The sequence below is a fragment of the Scyliorhinus torazame genome, chromosome 2 (genome assembly GCF_047496885.1).
Source record: "Scyliorhinus torazame isolate Kashiwa2021f chromosome 2, sScyTor2.1, whole genome shotgun sequence".
Taxonomy (NCBI): Eukaryota; Metazoa; Chordata; class Chondrichthyes; order Carcharhiniformes; family Scyliorhinidae; genus Scyliorhinus; species Scyliorhinus torazame.
In genome coordinates this window covers 112,893,583-112,908,945 of record NC_092708.1, presented here as the reverse complement: position 1 = coordinate 112,908,945, position 15,363 = coordinate 112,893,583, and the positions used below count along the sequence as shown (strand labels likewise).

Below are 15,363 nucleotides of genomic sequence, written 5' to 3'. Positions count from 1 at the left end.
GAAAATCACCAAACAAACGGCCGGGAAAAAAGCGGCTGAAAGTCCGTTGGCGAGGGGAAAGGTCACCGCGGGGTCAACAAAGAAAATGGAGGCTGGAGCACCAGGGGAGGCCGCAGTGCTTACGGCTGAAGAACTAACTAAGGTGATGGCTGCGGAATTCCAAAAGCAGTTGGCGCAGATTGAGAAATGTATGGAGATGGTGAGGAAGGAGATGAGGGAGGTTTTGAATGTGCTGGTGGAGGAGGCGGTTTCCCCGGTGAAGACGGCGGTGGCGAGCGCAGTGGCGGAGGTGCGAGAGCAAGGGGAGGCGCTGAAGGAAGTGGAGGAGACGGTATTGCAGCACGGTGATCAACTTGCCTCGATGGGGAAGGAGATACGGAAGGTGACGGACACGAACAAGAATCTGAGAGGAAAAATGGAAGATCTGGAAAACAGATCCAGGCGACAGAATTTGAGGGTCGTGGGGCTGCCCGAAGGAGTTGAAGGACCGAAGCCGACTGAGTATTATGCCATGATGCTGGCAAAACTACTGGGGGAGGTGGAGGACCCCTCCCGATATGAACTGGATCGGGCTCACCGGTCGTGGAGGACTGTACCAAAGGCGAATGAGCCACCAAGGGCAGTGACTCTGTGCTTCCGTAGGTACAGTGTGAAGGAGAAGGTCCTGAGCTGGGCCAAACAGAAGCGGGTGGTGCAGTGGGCTGGAGCTGGTATAAGTGTATACTAGGACTTTACGGTGGAGCTGGCGAAGAGGCGAGCTACCTTCAACCGGGTGAAGAGGGCACTGTACATTGGCAAGGTGCAGTGCGGCATTGTATATCCAGCGAAGCTGAGGGTGACTTACAAGCTCAGGGACTTTTATTTTGGAACGGCGGAAGCAGCGGAGGAGTTTGCGAAGGCAGAAGGACTGTGGCAGAACTGACAAATTGAGGAATGGTCATGTGCTGATGTAACCTCATGACTGTATTTTCTTCTTTTTTTTTGTATCACTGCGCGCGGGTGTAGAGACTAAAGGAGCCAATGTTGCATATATTTGGACAAGGGAAGGGACGGGACTTTCACTCGAAAGGAGGGCTCTTTGGGGTGTAGGTGGATATGCGGGGTTTGTGTGCTAAAAGGGGATCTTTGGGTTTTCCTAGGGCCGGGCAAGGGGGAAAGGGACCCGGGCGGGGGCCTCCACGCTGGCCGGTTTAAGCCAGCCAGTGAACGGGAGTGAGGTGGGGGGAGGGGCTGCGGCCATCGGAGCCTGACAGAACGGGGTCCGAGTGGTCTAGCCGGGATGGAAAGTTGGGGGGAGGGAACCGAGTTTGGGGGAGGGAACCGAGGTTGGGAGGAGGAGTTTTACAAGAGGCATTGGACGGGAGGAGCTGGAGACTCGGGGGGGGGGGGGGGGGGGGGGTGGGTACAACTTTGGGGTACCATGTACGGTACTCTCTTAGAGGCTGGATGGCGTGGGGTGGGGGGGTGGGTGGGTGGAGAGCCGTGTAGATTAAGGGTGACTACGGGTAATCCCTGATTCCTTTTTGTCATTTGTTTATGTAAACAGGCGGGTTGAGGTTTGGGGGTTGGTGGGCGGATGGGATCGTTGGTATTATGGTGGATTGACATATCTTGCTGATTATTGTTTATTGTTGATGGGTGTAAATGTGGGAGAAAACGTGGAAAAGGAGGAGAATAAATTTTAAAAAAAAGACAATGCATTGCACCGAGGCAACACTGAAAGGATGACATTCGCGGTGGAAGACCTGGGGCAAGAAGTCAGAGCCATGTGTCAGAAAGTCCAAGGCTTGGGTGACATTGTGCTGAGGTTCAGGACAGGAGGACCCTGCAGTAGGACGACATGTCCTGGGCACAGATGCACATTGCTGCGAAGCTTCACAGCTTGGCTCACTCACTCACAAAGGGACATGGCTGAGGGCATCAAGAGCATTGGCTGGACACTGACTGACCTTAACTAATAACAGAGAGACATGATACAGTCACAGAAAGACATGACTGAAGCCATGTGAGCCACTACACACTCCTTGCCCCCCCCCCCCCCCCCACCCCCCACCCCCATAGCCCTTTCTTCAAAGGGGGTGTGGACCCAGACCTCAGTTAGGCCCTTACCTATTTTCTGATGCTCTCTTCGGTTGTGGCCTGGTGTGTCCCTGGGACCCAGATAGGGCAGAGTGGGGTGCCGGCATGCCAGATTTATGGGGGGGTTTAGCTGGTGGCTTATGTGGGCAAGGCATCCGGCCAAAAAGGGTAGGGCATGTGTTGGGAGTTCCTGGAGGGTGGGTTCTGAGGGACATGCCAGTAGGTGGAGTGTCACCCGCTAAGGGACATGTCCCAGTCACAGGACACAATGGCTGAGAGCATCAAACCCATGGTTCAGATGTGAGATGGGAACCGATGCAGGAAGTCGGAGGGAAGTAAAATGGGGCCAGAAACATAAGGGGGAAAGTGTAAGGCAGAGAAGCCATAGTCAAAAATCAAAAATGGCCACAGTACAGGGTACAGTGACTGAGGAGAGTGTGAAAAGGCAGGTGGCCAATGCAGGATCGAGGGTTTTGAAATGAAATGAAATGAAAATTGCTTATTGTCACAAGTAGGCTTCAATGAAGTTACTGTGAAAAGCCTCTAGTCGCCACATTCCGGCGCCTGTTCGGGGAGGCTGGTACGGGAATTGAACCGTGCTGCTGGCCTGCTTTCCTCTGCTTTAAAAGCCAGCGATTTAGCCCAGTGAGCTAAACCAGCCCCGAAAGAGTTTTGTACCTAAATGCGCACAGTATACAGAACAAGGTAAATGAGCTTGTTGCGCACGATGAAATTGGCCTGTACGATGTTGTGGGCATCACAGAGCCGTGGCTGCAAGGGGATCAGGGCTGGGATCTAAATATCCAAGGATATATGTCCTATCGAAAGGACAGGCAGATGGGCAAAGGGGGCGGGGTTGCATTGTTAGTAAGGAATGAAGTTAAATCGATAGCAAGGAACGATACAGGATCAGAAGGCATAGAATCTCTGTGGGTAGAGTTGAGGAATCGCAAAGGTAAAAAGACCCTGATGGGAGTTATCTGCAGGCCCCCTAGCAGTAGTCAGGCTGTGGGGCAGAAAATAAATTAGGAGATAGAAAAGGCATGCAAAAAAGGCAATATTACAATAATCATGGGGGACTTCAATATGCAGGTGGACTGGGAAAATCAGGTTGGTAGTGGATCCCAAGAAAGGGAATTTGTGGAATATCTAAGAGATGTCTTTTTTGAGCAGCTTGTGGCACAGCCTACTAGGGAACAGGCAGTTCTGGATTTGGTGATGCGTAATGAGGCAGCATTGATTAGGGAACTTAAGGTGAAGGAACCCTTAGGGAGCAGTGACCACAATATGATAGAATTTACCCTGCAGTTTGAGAGGGAGAAGCTGCAATCAGATGTAACGGTATTACAATTAAATAAGGGTAACTACAAAGACATGAGGGAGGAGCTGGCCAGAGATGATTGGAAAAGGAACCTAGCAGGGAAGACAGTGGAACAGCAATGGCGGAGTTTTGGGGGTTATTAGGGAGGTGCAACAGAAATTCAACTCAAGGAGGAGGAAACATACTAAGGGAAGGACAAGGCATCCATGGCTGATGAGGGATGTCATGGACAGCACAAAGGCTAAACAAAAAGCATACAACGTGGCGAGGATTAGTGGGAAACCAAAGGATTGGGTAGCCTTTAAAAGCGAGCAGAGGACAACTAAAAAAGCAATAAGGGGGGAGAAGATGAAGTATGAGTGCAAGCTAGCTAGTAATATAAAGGAAGATAGGAAGAGATTTTTTCAATATATAAAAGGTAAGAGAGAGGAAAAATAGACATTGGACCACTGGAAAATGTGGCAGGAGAAGTAATAATAGAAAACAAAGAAATGGCAGATGAACTGAATAGTTACTTTGCATCAGTCTTCACGGTGGAAGACACCAGTGAGATGCCAGAGCTCCAGGAGAACCAGGGGCCAGAGGTGAATGCAGTGACCATTACTAAAGAGAAGGTTCTGGAGAAACTGAAAGGTCTGAAGATGGATAAGTCACCTGGACCGGATGGACTACACCTCATGGTCCTAAAAGAGATAGCTGAGGAAATTGTGGAGGCATTAGTGATGATCTTTCAGGAATCACTGGAGGCAGGAAGGGTCCCAGAGGACAGGAAGGTGGCGAATGTAACACCACTGTTTAAGAAGGGAGGGAGGCAGAAGGCGGGAAATTATAGGCCGGTTAGCCTTCGGTCATTGGTAAGACTTTATAGTCTGTTATTAAAGATGAGATCGCGAAGCACTTGGAAGTGCATGGTAAAATAGGACTGAGTCACCACGGCTTTGTCAAAGGGAGGTCTGTCTGACAAATCTGTTAGAGTTCTTTGCGGAGGTAACAAGCAAGTTAGACAAAGGAGAACAGTGGACGTGATTTATTTAGATTTCCAGAAGGCCTTTGACAAGGTGCCACATAGGAGATTGTTAAATAAGTTAAAAGCCCATGGTGTTAAGGGTAAGATCCTGGCATGGGTAGAGGATTGGCTGACTGGCAGAAGGCAGAGAGTGGGGATAAAGGGGTCTTTTTCAGGATGGCAGCCAGTGAGTGGTGTCCCTCTGGGGTCTGTGCTGGGACCACAACATTTCACATTATACATTAATGATCTGAAAGAAGGTACTGAAGGCACTGTTGCTAAGTTTGCAGATGATACAAAGATCTGTAGAGGGACAGGTAGCATTGAGGAAGTAAGGGGGCTGCAGAAGGATTTGGACAGGCTAGGAGAGTGGGTAATGAAGTGGCAGATGAAATACAATGTGAAAAAGTGTGAGGTTATGCACTTTGGAAGGAGGAATTTAGGCATAGACTATTTTCTAAATGGGGAAATGCTTCGGAAAGCAGAAGCACAAAGGGACTTGGGAGTCCTTATTCACGATTCTCTTAAGGTTAATGTGCAGGTTCAGTCGGCAGTTAAGAAGTCAAATGCAATGTTAGCATTCATGTCAAGGGGGCTAGAATACAATACCAGTGATGTACTTCTGAGGCGATATAAGGCTCTAGTCAGACCCCATTTGTAGCATTGTGAGCAGTTTTGGGCCCCATATCTAAGGAAGGGTCCAGAGGAGGTTCACAAGAATGATCCCTGGAATGAAGAACTTGTCGTATGAGGAACGTTTGAAGACTCTGGGTCTGTACTCATTGGAGTTTAGAAGGTTGAGAGGGGATCTTATTGAAACATACAAGATACTGCGAGGCCTGGATAGAGTGGACACGGAGAGGATGTTTCCACTTGTAGGAAAAACTAGAACCAGAGGACACCATCTCAGACTAAAGGGACGATCCTTTAAAACAGAGATGAGGAGGAATTTCTTCAGCCAGAGGGTGGTGAATCTGTGGAACTCTTTGCTGCAGAAGGCTGTGGAGACCAATTCACTGAGTGTCTTTAAGACAGAGATAGATAGGTTCTTGATTAATAAGGGGATCAGGGGTTATGGGGAGAAGACAGGAGAATGGGGATGAGAAAATATCAGCCATGATTAAATGGCGGAGCAGACTCGATGGGCCAAGTGGCCGAATTCTGCTCCTATGTCTTATGGTCTAGGACTGGTAGCACCACATAATGTGGCGGTCTCTGGCGCTCACTCTGGCTGCCCCTCCATCCCATGGAGTAGTCTTGGGGGCAGTGAGCAATCCGAGGAAGGAGTAAAGGATGGTCCATCCCAGGGCCTCCCGCAAGGGAGGTGCTGGAACACTGCAGCCCTTCTGAATCCCTCCGACCTGACACTGGCGCCTCTGTTGGGCAGCAGGCAGAACAGAGTAACACATTACCACCTGTGACACCTGAAAGTTGGCCAAGCTCATCCGGCCCCAGGCCTTCCAGTGGACGGCCGCCAAGGGCATCACAGGGCAGAGGGCGAGACAAGCAACAGGCTGCCTCCAGTCCTGATATGCAATCTGGGGACGGGGGGGGGGGGGGGGGGGGGGGGACGGGACGACATCTAAAAAGTAACAGGTGGCCATGGAAGATCAGAAAGTTAGACGACACTTAAGTTGCCACAGGTATAGTTGAACATAGTGAGTCAGGGTTAAGGGGAAACAATTTGTAAAACAGCGCACCATTATACACTTTTCCACCACCAATCTGATGTGCTTCTCACTGTTCTCACATGGATGGGAAGGTTGGGCTGGGCCTTGTGCTGTGATGGTAACGGGGTGGGGATGGGGTTCAGGGCACATCAGACCCATGGATGTCCCACCTTTATCGAGAAGTGAGACAGCCTCGTATGACAGTATCCTCAGTCTATGACCCCAAAGCTTGCTCCATCTCACCCCGTGTCCATCCCCCAAAACAATGTGCCCCATGAGAAGGAGTCCCCATTGCACAACCGGGGCTCATCTGGGCGGACAGTGGTATGTTATCTAAGAGACAGGAGTCAGACTTTGTCAGACAATGAGGAGCACCAGATCTCATCTCTCAGCGAGTTGTCATCATCCTCCATCCCGCAGTCAAGACTCACTGATATTGTCAATTCAGGCCCAACACCCTGTTGTGATTCTGAGGTGACCCCCAGAGGGTAGAGGGGGAACTGTGGTTGTGGGAAGGGCTGAAAGGCTAAGTGGAAGTTGTGGTAAAAGGCTAAGGGAAAGGTGGGTGAAAGATTAAGGAGAAGGTGGGGTGAAAGGCCAAGGGGACGGTGGGATGGAAGGTTAAGTAGGAGGTGGGGTGAAAGGCCAAGGGGATTGGGTTGTGTTATATTACACTTTGATGTAATATGTTGTTATTCTTTATTTTGAGATCCAGAATGGTTTGATGAGTGGATGATAAAGAAACCAGCAATCTTAAGATTGAAGCAAAACTAATTTATTGAATAACAATTAAATTAAATAGAGTGTGCACACTCTACAGAGCTATAACTATTAATACAGTAATCAATAATCTAATATTAACTAATGATGTACTCGTGCTACTTCTTTTTCTAACCTAAACTATTCCTAGAGCAGTGATCAATTTCTCTCCTCTGCTAACACTACCCAAGATTCCCTGAGATTGATATTTATACTGGGGAACTGGCTGTGCGCTCTAGTGTTTGAATTACACTGAGATGTAATAATTAACCCTTCACTGGTATACGTATATACATATCATTGGTTGAAAGACCAAGGGGAAGGTGGGGTGAAAGGCTAAGGGGAAGGTTTGCAGGGAGGGCTATGGGACTAAAGGGATTGAGGGCAAGGTTGGGGCGAGGACAATGGCGATGGAGCTGCCATCCTTTTGGCGAATAGGGAGCTGATGAGATTCTCCCTAGTTTTACGACCCTGAAGGACTCGTTGCACGGTCTGTCGAGCCAGATGTGAGTCCTCACTTGGCTCATTCTGGACACGGTCTTCATCTTCCTCGACCAACGAGGCCGGTCATTCTATCCCCTCCTCCAGCATTTCACTCCACTTCTGCGCAATGTTATGCGTATGCAGCAGGCCATCACAATGCGTGCGACCCTCTGGGGGCTGCATTGGAGAGCCCAGCAGAGTGGTCCAGAGAGCAGAAACGCACCTTTGGGAGCCCGATGCACCACACTATTTTCTAAATGGGAAAAGGCTTAGGAAATCAGAAGCACAAAGCGACTTAGCAGTTGTAGTTCAAGGTTCTCTTCAGATTAACGTGCAGGTTAAGTTGGCAGTTAGGAAGGCAAGTGCAATGTTAATATTCATTTAAAAATTTTTTTTATAATTCCAATGAAGGGCAATTTAGCGTAGCCAATCCATCTACCCTGCACATCTTTGGGTTGTGGGGGTGAGACCCATGCAGACACATGGCAAATGTGTAAACTCCACACGGATAGTGACCTGGGGCTGGGATCGAACCTGGGTCCTTGGCACCGTGAAGCAGCAGTGCTAACCACTGCACTAACTTGCAGCTCCAATGTTAGCATTCATGTCCAAAAGGCTAGAATACAAGAGCAGGGATGTACGTCTGAGGCTATATAAGGCTCCGGTAAGGCCCCATTTGGAGTATTGTGAGCAGTTTTGGGCCCTCTATCTAAGGGAAGGATGTTTTGACCTTGGAAAGGGTCCAGAGGTCGTGAACAAGAATGATCCCTGGAATGAAGAGCTTGCCATATGAGGAGGGGTTGAGGACTCTGGGTCTGTACTCGATGGAATTTAGATGGATGAAACAGGAACTTATTGAAACTTATAGGATACTGAGAGACCTAGGTAGTGTGGATGTGAAGAGGATGTTTCCACTAGTAGGAAAAACTAGAACCCAAGGGTACAGTCTCATACTGAAGGGATGATCTTTTAAACTTGAGATGAGGAGAATTTTTTTCATCCAGAGGGTGGTGAATCTGTGGAACTCTTTGCCGCAGAAGGCTGTGGAAGGCAAATCACTGGGTGTCTTTAAGACAGAGATAGAGAGATTTTTGATTAAAAAAGGGATCAGGGATTATGGGGAGAAGGCAGGTGAATGGGGATGAGAAACATATCAGCCATTATTGAATTGTGGAGCAGACTCAATGGGCCGAATGGCCTAATTCTGCTCCTATGTCTTATGGTCTTAAAAGACACTGACCAAAGATTGGCTGTCACCAGTCACCAGATACGGGGTGTACAGCACGGTAGCATAGTGGTTAGCACAATTGCTTCACAGCTCCAGGGTCCCAGATTCGATTCCAGCTTGGGTCACTGTCTGTGCGGAGTCTGCACATTCTCCCCGTGTGTGCGTGGGTTTCCTCCGGGTGCTCCGGTTTCCTCCCACAGTCCAAAGATGTGCAGGGTAGGTGGATTGGCCATGATAAATTGCCCATAGTGTCCAAAATTGCCCTGAGTGTTGGGTGGGGTTACTAGGTTATGGGGATAGGGTGGAGGTGTTGACCTTGGGTAGGGTGCTCTTTACAAGAGCCGGTGCAGACTTGATGGGCTGAATGGCCTCCTTCTGCACTGTAAATTCTATGAAATTCTATGATTCTATGATATCTGGTATTGTAAGTTGATCACTTTTATGGAAAGTTCCTATGTGGATTGTACTGCAGACCTGCCCTGACATGTTACATGGAATTTCACAACTGGGGATTGTCAAGGTCCATTTCAAGAAGGGACTCTTGAAAGGAAGGCACTATAAGTGCTGGACTTTAATCAACAGTGAGTGGAATTTTTCAGAGCCCCCCACCCCCAATGATAGGTTTATGACAGGCAAGAGGGAACAATGTGGCAGGAACTCAGGAATTAATTACCCACTGGCGTAAAATGACAGCAGGATGGCACCTGCCCATGATGGTAGCTCACAATTCCTGCCAAAGGCTGGCGTGAAACTGATTTGTATCATGGTAATGGGATGCAGATGATGGCCTGACTGATATTGCAACCCACCCGACTGCCACCATCGGATTTTCCATAATGCCAGTGGGAAAAACTGCCGTTCCAGAATACGTCACGACCAATGTGGCGTGTACATGTCAGCACTTAGCTGAGGAAGGCCTAGGGCAGTTCATGGAGTAGATGGAGGCCTTCAGTGACCTTGGGCCCTCTGACACAACTTGCAGCAGTGGGCGGATGGGGCATTAACCCCATGGATCTTCTTTGCGCAGCAGCATCCAGAGGTACTTCTTCTCGCATAACAACTTCCTCAAGTTTCAGATTTTCGGGCACCAATTTTCTCAATGTCCATATTTTCTTTCAACTAGCAACTTCTCCAGGTTTCAGATCTTCAAGCTGCAGGTGGAAGGCTGCAGGAGGTACTTGTGGCCTAGCGGGAGATTGGAAGTGGTAGAGAAAAGAGAGAGATTCAAAGGAGGTCCTGCAATGGGTGAGCTGTGACAGAGTGGGAGGGGCCATGCTGCAGTGCTGGCGATTGAGGTGGTGGGGGGGAGTAGTTATGCAGACATAAAGGGACATGGGGGAGTATTTAGCAGATGTGTGGACGGGCATGCAGGGTGAGGAATGTACAGGGGTTTGGTTGGAGGGGTCTGTGCAGTCGATGGAAGATTCTGGGGGTATATTAAGGATACCAGTGGTAGGAAGGTAACATGGATTTGGGGGGTCAGAAGGATGAGGGGGGCATGTCACGTAATGGGGAAGGTATGCTTGGGAAGGTAGGGGACATTTGACTGCATGGGACGGGAGGTGACCTGTCATTGGGCATGCACCTTTAAAATGCCTTGTTCCAGGTACTTCTCCAAGTGATGGCGAGCATGACTGACCCTGCTTCCTCTTGCTGCAGACACGTGTGGTGGAGTGACCACCAGAATGTGAGACCCTTCCGAACTAATACCCACAGAATGTGTGTCTCTCGGCTGGTGGAGGCTACACGCATCTGCTGTGATGCCGCCTCTACAGGTGCACTTTCATCATCAGTGATGTCTGCGCTCTCTTCTGGGCTTGTCCAAGTGTTGTACAGGGCCTTGTCACTTGTTGGCCTTGCCACCTTCCTGGTGGCAGCTGTAAGTGAGAGATGAGAGAGAGTGAGTCACTGCAGGAGTAGCCTCCAACATGGGTGCACCCTTGACCCTGAAGTTTCTATGACGTGCTTTGAGGCTGGAAGCCAATTTCTCCATCTCCAAAGGATCTATCCCACTCCAACCCTGCCAGCTGGGCTGTCACTCTTCAAGGTCAGTCAGTTTTTTTAAGTGTGGCCGACTCCATCACTCTTCTCCCTCTCTTCTATTACGGCTGAACTTCCGCACAAAGAGAGAAGATGGGGTTGAAAGCAATTGGGGTTCATGTATCATTCTCATGCTTCCAGTCCTATATATAACCAACTGGATTGTGTGCCATCTGATTGATGTGCTGCAGGTTGCCCTGAAGGGTCGAGGCCAGCACGTTCTGGAGCAGAGAGCCCATGAGGATAAGGCTTAGAGGAAAAGTCGTTAGCAGTGCTTGCTGGTGCCTCAATACCCAAAACTTATCGGTTCCCCTGCCCCCCTGCCCCAACCCCCTCCCCTGCCACACCACCCCCATCCTGCTTTCCAGACAGTTTAAGGACCACATTTCTCCTCCAGAGGCATTTTGCCCACTGCTGCAGGGAGAGACTGCCCAGTTTCCTGAAAAACCAGAAGATCAGTTTGTTTTCTTAGTTTCCCTTTTCATTTAAGGTCTCTCATAAAATATACAATCCTTGCAACCATAGGTTCAACCATCATGTTTGCACAAGGACTGTCTTCAAAACACCCACCGGGAGGAAATTGTTGAGTCAGAAAAGCTGCCAGTCACTAAAACATGGGCACCAGTAAGAATGAGCACTTGGGAGTGGAAGGGCAGATAATCAACTTGCAGTGGATCAATGAATTGTGTCTCATGTGAGCTGACTGACCAGGGAAGCCCCAGATTCACAGTCTGTATATTGAACATTGTGTCCTTAGACTAAGTTAACAAAGGGGCAGGCATGCAAACAGCAGGTGCGTTTAATGGACTTGATTGCTATCTAGTAACCTCTCTGCCTGAAAGACCGTGGCCGGGATTCCCCAATCCCGCGGCCAAGTTCTGACGCCGGAGTGAAAAGCGGCGCGAGCCACTCCGGCGTCAACAAGGGGGCTATTACGACGCCAGAGTGGTGTCCACAGCTCCTGCGCCCGAAAGCCGGTGCGCCACGGCCGGTGCGAGTTCACGCATGCGCGTGGGTTCTCATCTCCACACCGGCCCCCGGGAAATATGGCGTAGCCCTACAGGGGCCTGGCGCGGAGGAAGATAGGACCCCCACGGACCTAGCCCGCACACCGATTGGTAGGCCCCGATCGCGGGCCAGGCCACTGTGGAGGTCCCCCCGGGGTCGGATCCCTCTGCCCCTCCACCAGGACGGCCCCCGCAGTCAGAACTCTGAGGTCCCGCCGAGCGGAACCATATGTAACCCACGCCGGCAGGACTCGGCCCGCCAAGGCCCGGAGAATTGCCAATGGGGGCCACTTTCAATGGCCCCCGACCGGCGCGGCGGCGATCCTGCGGGTGTCCGAGAATCGGCGAACGCCATCGGGGTGGCATGGCGTGATTTTCACGTCCCCCTGGCGATTCTCCAACCGCGCGGCGTGGGGTCAGAGAATCCCGGCTCATTCCATGAATGTCGAAAAATACACTGATAAGATGCTTCTTATTTTTGCACAGGGTGCCAAACAATCATTGCCCAGGCTTACACAGTAAGATTGAGTTAGATATGGGAAAACTGTTAGTACCCATGGACTAAGCAATGATTCAAGTTACGTAACATTTTGATCAGCACATTATATTGAATAAAATCTGTCACAGTCTAATTCCTCAGCTCTGTGGACTGGCTGTGGAGAGATGAGCATCTTTAGTTGCTCCTGTGCATATTTACCTTAATGCTATTCTTGAATTGATATTGTGGTGTTGAGGAACTCTTGTTCAGTAGTTCGCTGAAGATTAAAACCTGCTCAAAGAGGAAAACTCGTCGTTCCTTACTTCGGGACAGAACTCCAGAATCTTCCTCCGTCACATAGAATGTATCCTGTTGTAGTAATTTCCCCTGTGCTGTGAGCTTGCCCTGGAAGAATTCAGACTTGATTCAATTCTGTCGAGCAGCATTTTATCATTTCAGGCTCAAACAAGCTCGAATTTCTCGACCCATTCCCAAAAAGAGATTCATATTTTCCTTTCCTTTTTGGGCTCCCCGTCTCAGCATTCTTTAACTGATAGCAGCAGATGAGTAATCTCATCTCAGGCCTCCGCCGGTGCTTCTTCACAAAAAGAGACATAAAAGCCGCCCATTTGATTGTTCATTGTCTAAGGTGCTGGAAGAGAAATGGTGTTTAGTCCCTATCTGGTAAGCAGGCTAGCAGAGAATTCACTGAAAATGGAACAGTTTGCACAATGACCCCTAGAAGATTGGAATGTCCTATCAAATTTAGGGTGGAAACAGAATCCATAATATCTTTTCAAAGGGAGGTTAGTTAAATTTTTATTTTACAAATTGATATGTGGAAAGGGCAGAGGAATAACTTGTAGAGACCTGGCACAGGCTCAATAGGCCAAACGGCCTATTAGTGTCCTGAAATAGATCTAGCTATTAACTTTGAGATGCATTGTGCAGGGGGTCTGCTATTGTTTGAGAAATCTGGAAGCAATTTCAGTGCATCTATTTGAGGTATTTGAACACAGGTATGTCAGCAAAATTTTATTTCTGGATTCGGTGTTGCATGCAGAACAATGGGCATGGTGACGACTCAGATAACTCATTTATTTAAAGGCATATTTAAATGCCCAATTCAAAGACAATATTTGGTGGCGTTGGAAGTTTGGCACAGAAGCCGGAATTGAAGAATATGAACTCTGGTTGCTCATAGACTGCACCCCACTTTAGTGGCACCTTCCTTAATGATTTGCTGGGACAGTGAGGAGTCAGAAAAATATATGCTTCCACCAGCATCTACAGGGGGAACTCTGATTGCAATAATTTCTAGCCTTGCTTGCACATCAAGAAGAAATTTTTAAAAATTGTCTATTGTATCGGTTGCCTCAATTTTACCAAGTCTCAATGGAATAAGAAGTAACGAACAAAGAAACATACAGCACAGAAACAGGCCCTTCGGCCCTCCAAGTCTGTACCGGTCATGATGCCACCCTTTGCCATAACCCCTCAGCACTTCCTTGTGCCCTATCCCTCCAGAGCCATCCTATCCATGTGTTTGTCACGATGCCTTTTGAATGCCGTTAATGTATCTGCTTCCACTACCACCCCTGGCAACGCATTCCAAGCACTCACCAGCCTCTGTGTAAAAAATCTGCCTTGCACATCTCTTCTAAACATTGCCCCATGGACCTTAAACCTATGCCCTTGGTGACTGGCCCCTCCACCCTGGGTAAGAATGCCTGCCCATCCACTCTATCCATGCCATTCATAATCTTGTAGACCTTTATCAGGTCACCCCTCAACCTCCGTCTTTCTAATGAAAACAGTCCGAGTCTATTCAGCCCCTCCACATAACTAACAGCCTCCAGACCAGGCATCATCCTGGTAAACCTCCTCTGGACCCTCTCCAAAGCCTTCACTTCCTTCTGGTAGTGTGGCGACCAGAATTGTGTGCAATATGCCAAGCCCGGCCTTTCCAAGGTTCTAGACAACTGCAGCATGACTTGCCAGTTTTTATACATGATGCCCCGTCCAATGAAGGCAAGCATTCCATATGCTTTCCGTTCACTTGTGTTGCCACCTTCAAAGGTCTGTGGACCTGCATGCCCAGAGCTCTATGACTCTATATTCCTAAGCGTTTTACCATTTACGGTATATTTCCCCTCTATGTTAGACCTACCAAAATGCATTACCTCACATTTGTCCGGATTAAACTCCATTTGCCATTTCTCTGCCCAAGTCGCCAACCTATCTATGTCCTGCTGTATCTTCTGACAATCCTCAACACTATCTGCCACTCCACCAACCTTGGTGTCATTCGCAAACTTAGTAATCATACCGGCTACATTTTCCTCCAAATTGTTTATGTACACCATAAACAACAGAGGCCCCAGCACCGATCCCTCTGGAACACCACAATCACAACCTTCCATTCAGAAAAACACCCTTCTACTGCTACCCTTTGCCTCTGTGACCGAGCCAGTTCTGTATCCATCTTACCACCTTGCCTCTGATTCCATGTGACTTCACTTTTTGTACCAGTCTGCATGAGGCACCTTGTCAAAGGCTTTACTGAAGTCCATGTAAACAACATCCCTCACCCTCCCCTCATCAATCACCTTGTCACTTCCTCAAAACACTCAATCAATTTAGTGAGGCACGACCGCCCCTTCACAAAACCATGCTGTCTATCGCTTATGAGCCCATTTGTTTCCAAATGGGTATAAATCCTGTTGCTGAGAATTCTCTCCAATAATTTACCTACTACTGACATGAGGCTCACCGGCCTACAGTTTCTAGGATTATCCCTGCTATATTTCTTAAACAGCGGTACCACATTAGCTATTCTCCAGCCCTCTGGGATCTCACCTGTAGCCAATGAGGATACAAAGATGTCAGTCAAAGCCCCAGCAATTTCCTCCCTTGCTTGCCTCAGTATTCTGGGATAGATTCCATCTGGCCCAGGAGACTTAGCTACCTTAATATCTTTTAAAAGACCCAATACCTCCTCCTTTTCGATGTTAACATGATCCAGACTGTCCACACACCCTACCCAAGAATCACCTTCCACAACGTCCCTTTCTTTCGTGAACACTGATGCAAAGTATTCATTTAGTACCTCGCCCATTTCCTCTGGCTCAACACACAGATTCCCCCCATTGTCCTTAAGTGGTCCAATCCTTTCCCTGGCCACCCTCTTGCTTTTTACATATGAATAAAAAGCTTTGGGATTCACCTTAATCATACTTGCCAAGGACTTTTTATGGCCCCTCCTAGCCCTTTTCAGTACCTTCCTACTTTC

General features: G+C 48.8%; 1 protein-coding gene across 1 annotated transcript in view; it reads right to left on the bottom strand.

Moving 5' to 3' along the window:
- Nucleotides 1-15,363, bottom strand: part of LOC140406738 (rho guanine nucleotide exchange factor 25-like) — a 166,102-nt gene that overhangs the window by 19,965 nt on the left and 130,774 nt on the right. Inside the window, exon 11 of the mRNA XM_072494690.1 lies at nt 12,291-12,476. Coding sequence (XP_072350791.1) covers nt 12,291-12,476 — 186 coding nt within the window. The remainder of the gene's footprint in view (nt 1-12,290; nt 12,477-15,363) is intronic.